Source organism: Dromiciops gliroides, chromosome 1, assembly GCF_019393635.1.
Source record: "Dromiciops gliroides isolate mDroGli1 chromosome 1, mDroGli1.pri, whole genome shotgun sequence".
Classification (NCBI taxonomy): Eukaryota; Metazoa; Chordata; class Mammalia; order Microbiotheria; family Microbiotheriidae; genus Dromiciops; species Dromiciops gliroides.
In genome coordinates this window covers 108342378-108360034 of record NC_057861.1, presented here as the reverse complement: position 1 = coordinate 108360034, position 17657 = coordinate 108342378, and the positions used below count along the sequence as shown (strand labels likewise).

Sequence of the window (17657 nt, the reverse complement as noted above, 5' to 3'; positions counted from 1 at the left end):
TTCTAAGATGACACCTATAGCAATTGAAAAGAGCTCCTAGGCCTTCCAGACATTTGGATGTTTTGCAGTGCTGTTCTCAGCAGTCTTTCCCAGGATGTTAGAAAAGAATGACTAACTTTCAAAAAGAAACGTACAGAAGACAGAAGCAAGGCCAGTTAGCAGAAGATGCATATTACTCATCAGTGTTAACAAGCATTTATGAATTGTTTACCATGTGCCTTGAACTCACATTCTTAGGGTGAAAGCCAACATATAAATAACTGTGTACAAAATATATCTATATCTATATATAAATGGGAGGTACTATCAGAGGGAAGTCACTAGCATTGGCAATCCTATAAAATTTCTGGGAAGGATGCTAAAGCTCAGAAAGAGCTACATCTACTAAGGAAAGCAAGAGTTGACAAAAATTGTGTTTATTTATAAGGAATATTGGGAGAAAAAGGAAGCTTAGTGAAGGGATAGAAACCTTTGTTGGGGTGGATTGGACAAGGGTGACCAGCAAGAGAGAGGGCAAAGCTGTTCCATTCTATCTTTCTTTCTGTTTTCTCTGAAAAGAAGAGTCACCTTTATACTGGAAATGAGAAAACAGAAGTGCAAATAGGAGTTGATACGCAAGATAATAAGACATAATAATAGAGCACCTGACTATCTTTGATGACTATCTGGCCCAGGTGAATTATACCCTTGGGTTCTGAGAGAACTGGCAGATAGGATTGTTGGATCATTGCCAGCATTATTTGAGGGAGCGTAGAAAATGGGAGAGGCACCTCAAGATGGGATGGAAAAGGGCAGCTATCCCAATTTTCAATAAAGAAAGAAAGTGCAAACTATAGGTCAGTGAGCTTGACTTTGTTCCCTAGGAAATTCTAGAATGGATCATTAAGAGAAGGTTGAGAAACCTCTAGAAAGGAAAGTAGTGATTACAAAAAACTATTAAGGTTTCATTAACTGCCAGATTAACTTCTTTTCCTTTATTATTATTATTATTTGGACAGAATTACTAATCTAGTAGTATCTAGGGATACTTTGGATATAGTTTGCCTAGATTCCCCCCCCCCCCCCCCGCCCGGCAATGAGGGTTAAGTGACTTGCACAGGGTCACACAGCTAGTAAGTGTCAAATGTTTGGGGCTAGATTTGAACTCAGATCCTCCTGAATCCAGGGCTGGTGCTGGCCTTGAACTTTTTAACATTTTTATCAGTGACTTGAATAAAGGTATAGATGGTATGCCCATAAAACTGGCAGATGACACAAACCTGAGAGGGAAAGCTAATACCGTAGATGACTGTCAGAATTCAAGAAGATCTTGACAGGTCAGAGCATTGGGTTGAATCTAAAAGTGAACTTTAATAGGAATAAATATAGAGTCATGCTCTTGGGGGAAAAAAAAAAGAATGAACTTTACAAGTATAAGGTGGGGGAGGCAGAAGTTCTGAAAAAGATCTGGGGGTTTTAATGGCCTACAAGTTCACTATAAATCAGTAGTTGTGACTTTGTAGCCAAAAAAGTGAATGTGATTTTGTGCTGCATTAAGAGAGACCTGTCTCCCAGGGAAAGAGAAGTTATAGTCCCACTCTTTTCTGCCTTTTTCAGATGTCAGTGTCTTTGGGAGTAGTACTGTGTTCACTTCTGGTCACTTTGGTTTAAGAAGGAAATCAATTAGCTTGGGAGTATATGAAGGAGGGCAAGCAGGATGGTGAATGGGTCCATGTCATATGAAGATTGGTTGAAGGAACTAGCTATGTATAACTTGGAAAAGAGAAGGGGGGGGGGGCCGGGGAGCGGGGACTGTAATAGCTGTCTTGCTGCATTTGAAGGGCTGATACACGGAGGAAGGGTTGCCCAAGACAGCAAAGGTAGGAGCACGGGGTGCAAGTTGCAGAGGCAGATTTAGTCAGTCAAGAAAAACTTCTAATGACTCATTTGTGCAAAAGCGAAATGGACTGCCCAGTAAGCTCTTCAGGCAGAGCCAGGACAATCACTTGCTGCCAGGTATGTTTGATGGGGATGCCTGTAGCCATGGGTCTGACTAAGATGAGCTCCAAGGTCCCTTTCAGTTTTCAAATTCTGTGTTTCTCTGAAAGCTGTCACTTATATTTTCTTCTGTAATATTAATTATTTATAAACTTTATATCTATATTACAGATTCTTAATTATAAGTGCTTAAATTCCCTTTGGTAAATGTTAATCTTGGCCTAGCTGTTTCCTATTATTTATAGTTCCAGGACCTCATATACTATTATAGGTTGTGATGTGTTCAGGAAATGAAAATTAAAGAATACCATAAGCAAAATAATCAGGATTCTAAATCTACTGGGGATGAGATGCTTAAAAATGAACTACAAATGATTTTTGTATTATCCCTCTAGTGTCACTTCCTCAGAACTTGTGAAAAGATAACATCTAAGTGTATACATTTATAAATATGTATTTTAAAAAGTCAGCGATGCTTCCTTATATCATATCATTTCCAAGTACAAATTTTAAAACATCCTTATGAGCTTCTTTTTGCTATTATTTTTCTGCCATTCTAATTTACTTTTACCTTTGTGCTGCCTGTCCCTTTTGGACAGGGGCTGATATTTTCCTTAAAATAATTTAGATTTTAAAGCATCTGAAATTTTTAATAGAACAATAGGACAAGCACAGCAAACACTTAGTAAGAGCCGTTCAGCCCACAACACGGCAATGGCTCATGTGTGTGAAGCATTTCTTATAAAATGAATGATTTCATGCCTCCTGGCCAGAGGAAGGAAAGGACTATCCACTATTGCTTAGCCCATTAAGTACCATCTGGACCAAGAATAGTTCCCTCCATCATAATTCCAGTAAAATTCAGATCAATTGCCTCTGAGACATTTTTGAGGCCCCTTTTCCATCTGTCTTATTTTTTGACTCCACCTAGATTGCTACTGGAATATTCCACTGTCCAGGACATTTCACATAAAATAGTTCAAGCCTTAGAGTGGTAGACACCAGCTCTGTAGCCAGTGTTTGCACCAGGACATGTTGTAGGGTTGGCAGCTCCCCCTCTGAAAGGAACCTTTGGGCTGATTGAGCATGCATTAAGTAGTCTTTAGAGTAAAAATTTTTTTTGGGGGGGAATTAAAGTGTCCTAAACTTTATTTATGTGGAAATAAAATGAAGTATAAAGCTGCCCAAAAAGGGGGGGTGGGTAGGTGGGCAGTGAGGTGATGCAGTGGACAGAGTACTTGCCCTGGAGTCAGGAGGATGTGAGTTCAAATGTGGTTGGGGCAGCTAGGTGGTGCAGTGGATAGAGCACCAGCCCTGGAGTCAGGAGTACCTGAGTTCAAATCCGGCCTCAGACACTTAACACTTACTAGCTGTGTGACCCTGGGCAAGTCACTTAACCCCCATTGCCTCACTAAAAACAAAAAACAAAACAAATGTGGTCTCAAACACTTATTAGCTGTGTGAACTGGGCAAGTCACTAAACCCCAATTGCCTTCCCTCACCAGAGAGAGAGAGAGAGAGAGAGAGAGAGAGAGAGAGAGAGAGAGAGAGAGAGAGAGAAATAAAGGACGTTTTTTAAAAAAGCACACTGTGTGAGGAACTGTAGGAGATTCAAAGTTCGAAATATATTCAGCCCTTAACTGAAAGGAGTTTATAGTGTAGTAGTAGTAGTAAGATAAGATATACTTAGTGGTGCAGATAGCTGGTTATATTTCACTATATTGCATTGCTTCTCAAAGAGGAGCAATGACATCAAGAAGGTGATGTCTTTACTTGCAAGTGAATTGGATGTCAGTGAAGCAGGGCTGTGTAAAGTCATCAGCCTCACTCTCTCCTCCAGGGTCATTGAGTCCAGTCACAAGACATAGGTCAAGATGGTGACCCTGGCCTTTTTCTCACACACACACCCCTTTTCTTTCTTTCTTTCTTTCTTTCTTTCTTTCTTTCTTTCTTTCTTTCTTTCTTTCTTTCTTTCTTTCTTTCTTTCTTTCTTTCTTTCTTTCTTTCTTTCTTTCTTTCTTTCTTTCTTTCTTTCTTTCCTTCCTTCCTTCCTTCCTTCCTTCCTTCCTTCCTTCCTTCCTTCCTTCCTTCCTTCCTTCCTTCCTTCCTTCCTTCCTTTCTGTCTTTCTTTCTTTGCGGGGCAATGAGGGTTAAGTGACTTGCCCAGGGTCACACAGCTAGGAAGTGTTAAGTGTCTGAGGCCAGATTTGAACTCAGGTCCTCTTGAATCCACCTAGAACCTAGCCTTTTAAAGCTAAGGTCCCTTCCAGGTTTCAGTTTATATGAGGCAACACCTATTCTGTGAATAAAGGCTAGGTAAGAAATGAGGCAAAAGATGACCTAGTTTGACTCCACAAAAGAATCAGTCTGGGAGGGAAAGACCCTCAGAGTTTCTGGCCAGAACAGAATCAATTGCTATTTACATCACTCTGAGCCATCAAAACCAAAACAGGTGAGGCTTGGACTGGCACCTATTATTGGCCAATCAGTGAGAGCCAGAGTGATTTGGGTTTAAAGGCATAGTCAAGTAGCTCCATTTGAATTCCTGTGGACTTTGTATCGTGCCTGGTTCAACAGAAATGTATTTCAAGAAATCATAAATGAAAACTACATGAGACAAAAAAAAAGTTAATTGTCCCAGTTCTTTGAAAACAATACAAAATGATAGAATAAATAGAGAAGAAAAGAATCATAGCCTCCAAGCCACGAGATATCTTGTGAAGTATAAGCAATCAAAATTTATATTTCTTTGGGCCCAGCACCCACATGTAAGTGTGTGACTCTTCACATATACAGAAGGAGAAGAGGAAGATGACGAGGAAGGGGAGGGAGGAAATAGAAGCATTGCCCAACTGGAACTAACCAGTTCGTTCCCCAGGGGGCAGCTACTAAAGAGTAGTGTATTAGTGAACTATAAAACAAAGTACTTATGTAATCTGAGGGAGTGATACCAACCAAACATAAGAGAAGAATCATAGATTTAGAACAGAATAGGACCTTAGAGATTATCTAGTACAGCCCTCTCATTTTATAGATGAGGAAAACTGAGGGCCTGAGGCTAAATGATTTTCCCAAGGTCACACTAGTAATAAGTAATGCAGGAAAGCTCTGAATCTGTTTTTCTGAATCCAAATTCAATGATACTTCCACTATTCTACTTTGGTTTCCTATAGGAGTGAATGAAGAATTTATTAAGTATTTCCTATATGCTATATATCATTCCTAATTCTAAGAGCTGGGACACAAATAGAAAAGTCAGTCTCTGCTCTCATGGAGCTCACATTGTGATGGGGAATTTGACTCAGCAATACCACTACTCGGTCTGTATCCCAGAAAGATCAAAAGGAGAAGGTACCAATTTGGACAAAAATATTTATAGCAATTCTTTTTGTGGTGGCAAAGAATTGGAAATTGAGAAGTTACCTATTGACATGGTACTTAGGATAAATCAGAAGAAGTTTCTCCTGTGAGAGGCAAAACCAAAGATGACCAGACAACAGACATATTGAGGAATCTAGAGACTATTAAAGTTTAGATCGACTAACTAGATATCAGGACAGACATATTGAAGAAGTAAGGGGAGATAAAATTCTATGGTAGGAAAGTCAGTTAGGTGTGGCTACTACCTGACTGGAGCTAGGAGACAGTGATAACCCCAAAGGTCATGACCATCATTTAAAAAAAAATCCCCCTGGACTTTCATGAATATAATAAGCATCCAGGCTTCCCTACCCCACTCCAAAAAGGAACTTTACATTTTCAAGTGGACACCCCATCTATCCTCTATAAAACCTTTTTCCTGCCTTCTGTTCAGGAAGGAGGATGTTTCTAAGCCACCTTCTCCTAGGGGTAAAGTCTTTGACTTTGCACTTGGTCACTTTCTTTAGCACTAAATAAAAGACCACTTTAATTCTAATTGGACTGTGTGTGAGAGTGTAATTCTTTATTGAGGAATACCTAAGGACCCACATTCTCCCCTCCCCCTCCCTGTGACACTTATCAATTGAAGAATGGCTGAACAAGTAACAAGTATATGATTATATTGGAATATTGTTGTGCTATAAGAAATGATGAGCAGCATGATTTCCAAAAAACCTGGAAAAACTTACATGAACTGATGCAAAGTGAAGTGAGTAGAACCAGTAGAACATTGTACAGAGTAACTGCAATATTGTTCAGTGATCAACTGTGAAAGACTTAGCTATTCTGATCAATATGGTGATACAGGATATTTCCAATAGACTCATGATGGAAAATGCTATCTACATCCAAATTAAAAATTGACAGTCTGAATGCAGATGAAAGCATACTATTTTCCACTTTCTTTTTTCTTTTTTTTTTTGTTTGTGTCTTTTTTCACATGACTAATATGGAAATATGTTTTGCATGATTGCACAGGCATAACCTATATCATACTACTTACCATCTCAGGAAGGATGGGAGAGGGAGAGAACTTGGAATTCAACATTTAAAAACTGTTAAAATTTCCTTTACATGTAATTGGGGGAAAATAAAATATTATTTAAAAAAAAGGTTGCAAAAAGAAAAAAAATCTATCTTAACCTGCAAGGAAGTGGAGGGGGGGGGAGATTAGAAAAAGGGGGGGCGATAGAAGGGAGTGTAGTTTGGGGGAGGTGGTGGCCAGAAGTAAAACACTTTTAAGAAGGGACAGGGTGAAAGGAGAGCGAGGATAAATGGGGTTGGGGGAAGCAGGATGGAGGAAAATACACAGTAATCATAACTGTGAATGGGAATGGGAAGAACTTACTCATAAAATGTAAGCAGATAGAAGAGTGGATTAAAAACGAGAATCCTACAATATGTTGTTTTACAAGAAACACGCTTGGAACAGAAAGACAGACATGGAGTAAAGGTAAGGGTTTACAGCTGAATCTATTATGCTTCAGCTGAAGTAAAAAAAGCAAGGGTAGCAATCCTGATCTCAGAAAAAACAAAAACAAAATTTATGAGATGCAGCTAAAGCAGTATAATTTCTAAATGCTAAACATCAATAAAATAGAAAATGAGCAGATCAGAAAAAATTGAAAAAGAACAAATTAAAAATCCACAATTAAATACCAAATTAGAAATCCTGAAAATCGAAGGAGAGATTAATAAAATTGAAAGTAAGAAAACCATTGAACTAATAATAAAAATAGGATCTGCTTTTATGGGGAAACCCCCTCCTCCAATAAAATAATACCATTCATCAATTTGATTTTTTTAAAATTACCAATATCAAAAATGAAAAGGGTGAATGCATCACCAACAAAGATGAGATTACACATGATGAGCACAATAACAAAACACTTTTCACACAAATAAAGTCAAATCTAAAATAAATTGGAAAAATATTAATTGCTCATGGGTAGGCTGAGCCACTGTAACATGTGACAATTTAGCCTAAATTAACTTACTTATTCAGTGCCATACCAATCAAACTATCAAAAAATTATAGCATTAGAAAAAAATAATAAAATTTGTCCAGGAAAAAACAAGGTCAAGAATATCAAGGGAGGGGCAGCTAGGTGGTGCAGTGGATAGAGAGCACTGGCCCAGGAGTCAGGAGTACCTGAGTTCAAATCCAGCTTCAGACACTTAACACTTACTAGCTGTGTGACCCTGGGCAAGTCACTTAACCCCAATTGCCTCACTTAAAAAAAAAAAAAAGAATATTAAGGGAATTGCTTTTAAAAATGTGAGGGAAGTATAAACAAAAGTTGAGAACTATCTTTACATGTAATGGAAAAAATAAAATATCTCAAAAAAAAAAATGTGGGGGAAGGTAGCTTAGTTGGACCAGATGTCAAACTATACTACAAAGCAGTAATTATCAAAACAGTCTGGAACTGACTAAGAAACAAGAGTGGTGGATCAGTGGAATAGATTAGGTATACTATACACAATAGTAAGTGACCATAGTAATCTAGTGTTTCATAAATCCAAAGATCCAAGCCTTGGGGACAAGAACTTACTGTTTAACAAAACCTTCTGGGAAAACTGGAAAACAATTTGGCAGAAATTAGGTATAGACCAATATTTCATACTATATACAAGATAAGGTCAAAATGGATACATCATTTAAACATAAAGGGTGATACCATAAGCAAATTAGGGGAGCTTGGAATAGTTTATCTGTCAGATCTATAGATAAAGGAAGAATTTATGACCAAATGAGATAGAGATCATTATGGGATGTAAAATAGATAATTTTGATAACATTAGATTAAAAATGTTTTGTACAAATAAAACCAATGCAACCCAGATTAGATGGGAAGCAGAAAACTGGGAATTTTTTTTTACATTAAATTTTTCTGATAAAGCCCTCCTTTCCAAATTATATAGAGAACTGAATCAAATTTATAAGAACACAAGTAATTCCCCAATTGATAAATTGTCAAAGGATATGAACAATTTTCAGATGAAGAAAGCAAAGCTATCTATGGTCAATGAAAATAATGCTCTAAATCACTATTGATTAAGAAATTCAAATTTAAATGACTCCAGGGTAGTACGTTATACCTATTAGATTGGCTAAATGACAGGGAAAATAACAAATATTGGAAGGAAGATGGGAAAATTGGGAAACTAATGCACTGTTGGTAGAGTTGTGAATTGATTCAGCTATTCTGGAGAGCAGTTTGGAACTATGTCTATAAAACTGTGCATATCCTTTGACTCAGTAATACCACTGCTAGGTTTGTATTGAAAAGAGATTTTTTTTTCTGTTTTCTTTTTTTTTTTGGTGAGGCAGTTGGGGTTAAGTGACTTGCCCAGGGTCATACAGCTAGTAACTGTCATGGGTCTGAGGCCAGATTTTAACTCAGGTCCTCCTGAATCCAGGGCTGTTGCTCTATCTACTATGCCACCTAGCTGCCCCGAAAAGAGATTTAAAAAAAAAAGAAAGAAAAAGGAACTCTATGTGTAAAAATATTTATAGCAGCTCTTTTTGTGTTGGCAAAGCATTGGACATTGAGAGAATAAATTGGGGAATGGTTGAACAAGTTGTGGTATATATAATTATGATTGAATACTATTGTTCTATATATAAGAAATGATCAACAGGATGCTTTCAGAAAAACCTGGAAAGACTTACACAAACTACTGCAAAGTTAAATGAGTAGAACCAGAAGAACATTGTACACAGTAACAATAATATTGTGCAATGATCAACTGTGAATGACTTATCTATTTTCAGTTATACAGTGATTTAAGAAAATTCAGAAGTACTTGTGATGAAAAATGCTTTTCATCTCCAGGGAAAGATCCCGTGGAGTTTGAGTGCAGATTGAAGCATACTTTATTTTCTTGAGGTTTTTTTTGGCAGGGGGCTAGGGTGGTGTGATATTGTGTTTTCTTTCACAACATGACTGATATAGAAATATGTTTTGCATGATTGTACATGTATAACCCATATCAAATTGTTAACCTTGTAAATGACGGGAGGGGGCAAGAAGGATGAGAGAGAATTTGGAACTCAAAACTTTAAAAAAATGAATGTTAAAATTTGTTTTACATGTAATTAGAAAAAAGATTAAAAGGTAAACATTTTTTGATAACTAAATATAAAAAAACCATAGACTATATTGGTATACTTCTGGCTGTAAATTTTTGGAGAGAAGAAAAAATTACTACTATATTTTATCTTGCAGCTGATATAGGTGATGATTACAATATGGAAGAGCTGATGTCTGAATATGTTGAAATGAATCGAGATCTGAACCAGTATATAACAGCAGTTGAAGCTACCATAAATCAGGTATGTTTAATATTTTTACTAGCCTACTTTATGTTTTCCTCTTGTTTAGAATATCTCAAGTGACAGAAATTTGAAAAATATTTCTAAATTAGGCAAGTCTGAGTTAACTGATGGTAAATTTGTATTTGATTCTGTTTGATCTTCTATTCCAGACCATTTTTAAAAACCTGTTCACATTGTAAGTTCTTCTTGTAGATTCCTCTAAAATTCCAAAAAACAAGCAAAGAAACAACCTTCACCCAAACTTGACATAATTGTTCTTTGTTAACTCTTTTTAAATATAGAACTTAGAATCAACTTGGTTATTCATTCTTCATTTTTAAGTTGTATATATTTATTTACTACAAACTGAGGTAAAATGTGACAAATTCAAGGACAAGTTTAAAAATGCAAAAGGCTGGCCTTTTGATTTTTCTAGAAGCCAAAGTTAATTTTGTTGACTCCAGCTGCCACAGGAACAACATAGATTGCAGTTAGGGTGGGAACATAGTAATGTCCTATTCAGTACACATTGAGTAAGAAATGAGCAATCAGATTGCAGTATTATTTCTCAGAAATTCTTTGCCCTCTGAGCAGTGTAAACTCCTTATTAAATTGAGTTCATTATGCCTGTACTAAAGGGTAACAACCTGTGCTTTTGGTTTTCTTATTTGTTATTTTTTACTGGTGGGTACCTGAAAATACTCCATAAATTAAGTCTCTCAGAAGTTGATCTAGTAGCTGAAGTAATATAAGCTATGTCTTTAAATGCAAATTAATAAGTGTTTTTCATAAACATGTGAAAGTGTTTGTTTTGTCATGGTTCATTAAAACTTTTTTTCTTTTTAAGGTAGTTTTAAGTGACTTTTTTTCTAAATACTTCACTAATGCTTATTGTAATTGTTAGTCATACAATTATTGATTTTTTTTTAAAAGGAAATGGTGCAGTTGTCATTGTATGTGGTATAAACATTGCAAACAACAACCCTGTAGGAAATGGTATTAAACAAGTCATTACTTTCACAACCTTGTGAGGTAGGTGTTCTTATTATCCTTATTTTAGAGTTGAGGAAACTGAGGGAAACAGGCTAAGTGACTTGTCCAGGGTCACATGTCATCTAGTAAGTATCCAAGGCTGGATATGAGGCAGAATTTGAACTCAGGTCTTTCTGAATTAGGCACAGCTGTTCTATCTATTGTATCACCTAGCTGCCTCTTTAATTATTTTACATTGTCCTAACTTATTTACATACCATTGCATATAAAGAAGATATACATATATACAAAAGTCCGAGAACTAGTGAGGGGGAGAAGACACAAACTAAATGTGTCTGTTTTTCCCTCCTCCATTCTACCTACAAATCTCCCTGACTTCCTTTAAGTCCCAACTAAAATTCCACTTTTCTACAGGAAGCCTTCCTTAACCCCTCTTAATTCAAGTACCTTCCCTCTGTTAATTATTTCCTATTTATCTTGTACATGGCTTTTTTATATATATGTAATATATGTGTATATATTTATACATACATGGGCATGTTGGTGGAGCAGTTGGATAGGATGCTGGGCTTGAAGTCAGGAAGAACTGAGTTCAAACCCAGCCTCAGACCCTTACTAACTGTGTGACTCTGGGAAAGTCATGTGACCTTTTTTGCTTCAGTTTCCTCAACTGCAAAATGAGCTGGAGAAGGAAATGGCAAAGCACTCTAGCATATTTGCCAAGAAAACCTCAAATGGGGTCACAAAGACTGAACAATACATACATACACGTATGGGTAGGGGCAGGGATTGTCTTATGCTCTCCTTTTTTCCTTTTTTTTGTGTATTTCTAGTTCTTAGCACAGTACCTGGCACATAATAGCTGATTAATAAATGTTTATTGATTGATCTTGAAGTAGGCAAAACAAGTGGTATTTTCATAGCCATAGGATCACAGACAACTAGAAGAGACCTTAGAAGAGACTAGAAGAAATTTAATTCAAAGTCCTCATTTTACATGTTAGTTTACATGTTTACATGTTCCATTTTACATGTAACCCAGAGAGTAGAAATGACTTTCTCAGGGTCACACAGGTAGGATAGGACAGAGGACCTCTAACTCTAGTTCCCTGATTATGTAGAGTATATCAGTGTGCATCATAGAGCAGCTTGGTGGAAAGAAGAGATAGATAAGTTTAGGAAACAAGTCAAAAGCCTGGTACAGAGGCATTATCTAGTAATTAAAATGGAATTCTGTTGTCTAGGCTGGAGCACTCTCTGTTCTAAAAGTCAAACAGATAATAATTTAAAGATTTGCCTTAATGATAATTTCCTTCTTCAGGTGATGGAAGATCCAACACTGCTCATTATTATATTCCATTCCTCATCAGCAACAATAAGCAGGAATTTGTTGCTGGGTTGTAAATATTATACAGTCTTTTCAAAGAAAGGACATCTCTGTGATAGAGAGAAACTACTCCAGCAAAGACATCAGTTTTATATCTGGGTAGTAATTGAGTCTACCTTTTCTACCCTAACCCCTCTGCTGAACTCCAGACTCACATCTCCAACTGCCTTTCAGACATCTCAAACTAGATATCCAGTTTGACATCTTAAACTCAACGTGAGTCCAAAACTGAAGCCACATTATCTTTTCCCTTAAACTCTCATCCTGCTCCCCTCCCTCCAACTTCTCCATCACTGGAGAGATCAACACCATCCTTTGGACCTGCACCCTAGGTATCATGCTTTTTTGCTCACCATCTCTATATCCCTCCCCTCTCTGTTGTAAAGGCCTGTAAATTTTAATTTTGCAGCATCTCTTGAATACACCTTTTTCTCTTGTCACTACCAGGGAGCAGAAGCTTAGTATATCAAATATAGAGTGCTCTTAGTGAGTGCATTCCCTTACCACCTTTTTTGTAACGTGAAGGAGATAAGCAAAGATTGGAAAAAGTATAAGAGAATAAAGTGGAAGGAATGTCAGTGGATGAATTCATCCATATAATGGAAGAGCATACCAGAATGGGTTAGAAATCAGAATCCAACTATATATATATTTTAGTGAGGCAATTGGGGTTAAGTGACTTGCCCAGGGTCACACAGCTAGTAAGTGTTAAGTGTCTGAGGCCGGATTTGAACTCAGGTCCTTCTGAATCCAGGGCCGGTGCTCTATTCACTGAGCCACCTAGCTGCCACTGAATAGAATTATTATAAATGTAAATGATAGATCTCTGGGTATTATTAAATGGGAATAGAAAGAAGTATTCATAATTCTTATCTGTGGATGGCATATGTACAAATGTTGGCTATATGCTGGGCCATGAAAAAATCTCAAATGAAGAAAAGCAAATATGTCAAACATACCTTTTACTAATCACAATGCAATAAAAATTATATTCAGAAAAGGGCCACTAAATCAATAATTAATATTAATTGAAGGTTGATAGTATCAAATACTTGTGTCAAAGAAGAAATCATAAAAACAATAGTGTACAGCTACAACATTCCTTTGGGAAAATTTTATTTTTTAAAATATGTTTAGGGGGCAGCTCGGTGGCACAGTGGATGAAGCGCTGGCCCTGAATTCAGGAGGACTTGAGTTCAAATCTGGCCTCACACGCTTGATACTTACTAGCTGTGTGACCCTGGACAAGTCACTTAACCTTCATTGCCCCCCTCCCCCAAATATGTTAAGCCAATGAAGAAAAGAACAGATTAGTGAATTGCATATGCAGTTTAAAAACCCTAGAAAACAAACAAATGGGGGGGAAATTAAACACCAAAATAGAAATTCTGAAAATCAAATAAGAAATTAATAAAATTGAAAGTTAAAACAACAACAACCTTGAACCAATAAATAATCGTCACAGAGAATGCTTCAGCTTTAATAGTCAGTACCACCGCAGTACCTTTAGTTCCCTCTACCTTCTAGATGGAGGGCAGAGGGAGGAAAAATTTCTTAAGGTATCCCTTTATAGAGGGCTCTGAATTGCCAGCTACCTCTTCATGTCCCACCAACTGATCTTACTTTCAATTCTACACTGATCATTGCCCCATGCTGGGTACCTTAAGATGGCCCCTCTCCCTAAGCCCCCCTCTCTTTTCAGTTTCTTTTTGTGCAGTATCATCACCCATTAGATTGTAAATTCCTTAAAGGCAGGGACTTGTCTTTTTCTTAAATTTATATATGTATCCCTAATGTGTAGCACACTGCCTCGGACATAATAGGCTTCTTTTTTTAATTTTAATTTTTTTATTTAGAATTTTCCCCAAGTTACATGTAAAAAAACTGTGATGAGTAAAACTAAATCTGTGGTCGCCTTAAATTAGAAGCTTTAGCACCAGTCTTTGGGCATTAAGCATTCATTAATGTGGGGACCGATTCTTTACATTGAAGAGTAAAGAGAGAACATGTAAAGTTCAGAAAGATAGGAAACCTGTCTACCCTGGACTGCTTCTTCTGCCACTACAAGCTTGTTCCCAAATAAAAGAGCAAGATCCTGAGTCTCCTTGAGTAGAAGCTCCCTGAGGGACAGGAAGAAGGTGGTCCCCACACACAGCTCCAAGCTAATTGGCTGGTAGCATTCAAGTCCATTGATTGACATGACTTGAAGGCAGTCCATGAATTGTGAGGTAACTTCTGGACTCTGGGACCCATACTCTCTAATAATATTCTCACATTCTCCCCGGTGCTTCATGAAGAAACATGGTTTTCTTACATGAAGCAATAATATTACAGATACTTATGACTAACAAAGTAAAGGGAATGAAAAGAGAGAAAATAAATTGAGCGACTCATTGACAGAAGCTAAAGGGGGCACTCCCCTTTGGCAGGTGGACATTACAAATAAAGAAAAACTAAAGGGGACACTCCTCTTTAGTAGAGGAATATTACAAATAGTGTATGCAGTGGGGAAAAGGAAAACAGGAAAATGTCCATTTAAGTCTTTGAAAGTCTTATCTCAGATGGTTCTTGGGATGTCCTCTGGGTGTAGTTGTGGAGTGAAAGTTTTTCAGGTGTGGATGTTGATGATCAACTAACAAATTTCAGCTGTAGAGTTTCTGGTGGATTGTAAAGTCTCTCAGGTGTTTCAGATACTGGTAATCAGTTGGAAAGTTTCCTACAAAATTGATCTTAACACAACTTTAAATAGCTTTGCCAATAACCAAATCAAACAATGAGACTTCTCAAAAACATGTCTAAAGAAATTCAGAATCTTTTAGAGATTTTACAATTATTGGTCCAGTTGTTACACATTAAACATATAATAAAAACAAAAATTGAAACATTCTCTAAAACTTAATATACTACACTCCCCCTTGTGGAGAATAAATTGAGATGACAATTGTGATATTACTTTAGAAAACAATTTTTTGTATCATTTGCCTAATTATCCTCATGCCATTATGAGAAAGGATATAATATAATTGGTAGAAGATGTCAAGGCCAAATGCAACATTGTATTTATGATGACACCTGATATAATTATGGGGTTACCATAAAAGAAGAGAGAGATAAGAGAAATGAGCTACAGACAGCCAGTATAGTATACTGTGGGGAAACTGAGTCAGACTTAATAAGATCCATGGGATTGTGATGTCCATGGCATCAGGCATATAGGAGGGGGAATTGAAGTCAGGCATAAGATGAGATGGCATAGCCTGGCCATCTAGTGCTATGTGGGAGGAAAATTAAACCAAGAAAATCCACCCTCAACTCTTGCCAATGTTTGTTCTTTCGGCCTTTCCCAAGGCAGTGCAGTACCTGGATTTCATGCATGTCTCCCCTTCTGTGACAGTTCAGTGCCTACTCTTGTATGTGTTCCTCTTGTGATTGACTGGCATCTTGGCCAACTTTCATCTGGTAACTCAGAATGAAGGCAATTAATGTCTTAAATGGTAAGTTCCCATAATTGGAGTCTCGTATGGATTTAGCAATTGAGGATAACGGTGACTGAAAAAAATGTGAATTTGCCTTGACTCAGAATATAATATATAATTATGCAATAATTCCAAATAATAACTTTTTTTTAAGCTTAGTAAACCCAATCTTAGGGGGAAAATTGAATGTGTTACAAATGAACTATCAAGGAACAAAACCCCCAAACCAGATGGATTTTTAAAGTAAATTCTCTCAAACATTCAAAGAACAATTCCAATACTATAGAAAGTTTTTGCAAAAATAGGAAAAGAGAAAATGCTAATAAATTATTTCATAATGCCAATATGGTCTTGATACTTCAGTTGGGAAGAGTCAAAACAAAAAAAAATTATCGACCAACATCCCTAATAAACATTGATGAAATAATTGAAATAAAAATTTAACAGAGGGGCTACAACAACATATTAAAAAGATTACACAGTATGAACAGGTTGATTTATGTCAGGAATGCAGGTTTGCTTCAATACTAAGAAAACCAAACATAATTGAGTATGTTAACAAAAACAACAAAAATGTGATTTTACCTATAGTTTAAGACATTTAATAAAAGTAACACTCATTTCTTTTATAAATCACAAGAAAAAATAGGAATAAATGAACTTTTCATTAACATGACAAGCAGTCTCCTTCCAAGTGCCACCACTATATGTAGGAGATAAACTTGAGTGATCCTCCGTATGATTCAGCCTAAACAGTGATGTGTATTGTCCCCTCTTTTATATGGTGATAGAAATGCTAGCATTTGTCAAGTCTTACAGTTTGACAAAAACTGTTGGAAAAACTGGACAGAAATCTGGCAAAAATTACATTTAGACTCACATGTCATGCATATGGCAAGATAAGCTACAGATAGATCAGAATAAAGACATAAAAATCACATTATAAAGAAATTATAGGATCAACAAATAAATTACCTTTCAGTCTATAGGTCAGTGCATTTAGTTCATGACCAAGCAGAAGACAGGACAACAGAAGGTAAAATGGGCTATTTTGATTACGTCTAATTCTTTTTCACACACAAACCCAATGCAGATAACATTAGAAAGAAAGCAGGTAACTTTTGGGGGGGCTAGGAAATCTTTGATTTCAGTTTCTGGGATTAAAGTCTTATTTCAACTGTATTCATAAATGGTCAAAAGATATGAAAAGACAATTTTCAAGGGAAAATATCCAAGCTATAGCAATATGAAAAAAAAAATGCTCCAAATCACTAATAAGTAGAGAGATGCCAATTAAAGTAACTCTTAAGTTCTAAGTCATATCCATGACACTATAAAAGTTGACAAAAAAAGAAAATGACAAATGAATGGGTTACAGGAAAACAAGCACATTAGTCTACTGTTGATGGAACTGTGAATTAGTCCAGTCCTTCTGAGAAGCAGTTGGGAATTATATCCCTAAAGTTTTACCCTTTGACCCAGCAATACCACTACTAGGTTTATACCACTCAAAATATTAAGGAAAGAATTAAGGCTCCTATATGTAATATTTGTGGTGGCAAAGAGGTGGATACTAAGGGATGCCTATCAGGGAATGGATGAACAAATTATAATATATGAATGTAATGGAATTCTATTGTCCCTTAAGAAATAACAAAGGGGAGAGTTTAGAGAAGTCTTGAAAACTTCTATTATCTGACTCAGAATGAAGTAAGCAAAACCCTGAGAATAATTTATACTATAATGACAACATTTTAAAAACAAATAACTTTGAAAGCTTTAAAAACTCTGATGAGTGGAATGAACTGTGATTGCAGAGGACTGATGATGAAACATGATATCTGCTTCCTCACTTAAAGGTGGTCAACTAACTCTGTAGAATGTGATCCACAGTTTGGGACAAGGTCCACAAGGGAATTTGTTGTGCCTTATGCATATTTGTTACAAGGATCTTAGTTTTCTTTTTCTTTTTTTCCTTTAGAGTTGGTTTGGTATTAGGGAGAGAAAATACTTTTTAATTGGAAAAAAAATCAATTAAAATTTTTGATGTGAGTGGAGAAAAGCTGAGAATTTTCAAACATAC

General features: G+C 36.5%; 1 protein-coding gene across 2 annotated transcripts in view; it reads left to right on the top strand.

Moving 5' to 3' along the window:
* Window positions 1-17657, top strand: part of NSMCE2 (NSE2 (MMS21) homolog, SMC5-SMC6 complex SUMO ligase) — a 246366-nt gene that overhangs the window by 36970 nt on the left and 191739 nt on the right. For both annotated transcript variants that reach the window (XM_043964840.1, XM_043964850.1), the window contains one exon: window positions 9630-9736. In XM_043964840.1, the coding sequence (XP_043820775.1) occupies window positions 9630-9736 (107 nt within the window). The remainder of the gene's footprint in view (window positions 1-9629; window positions 9737-17657) is intronic.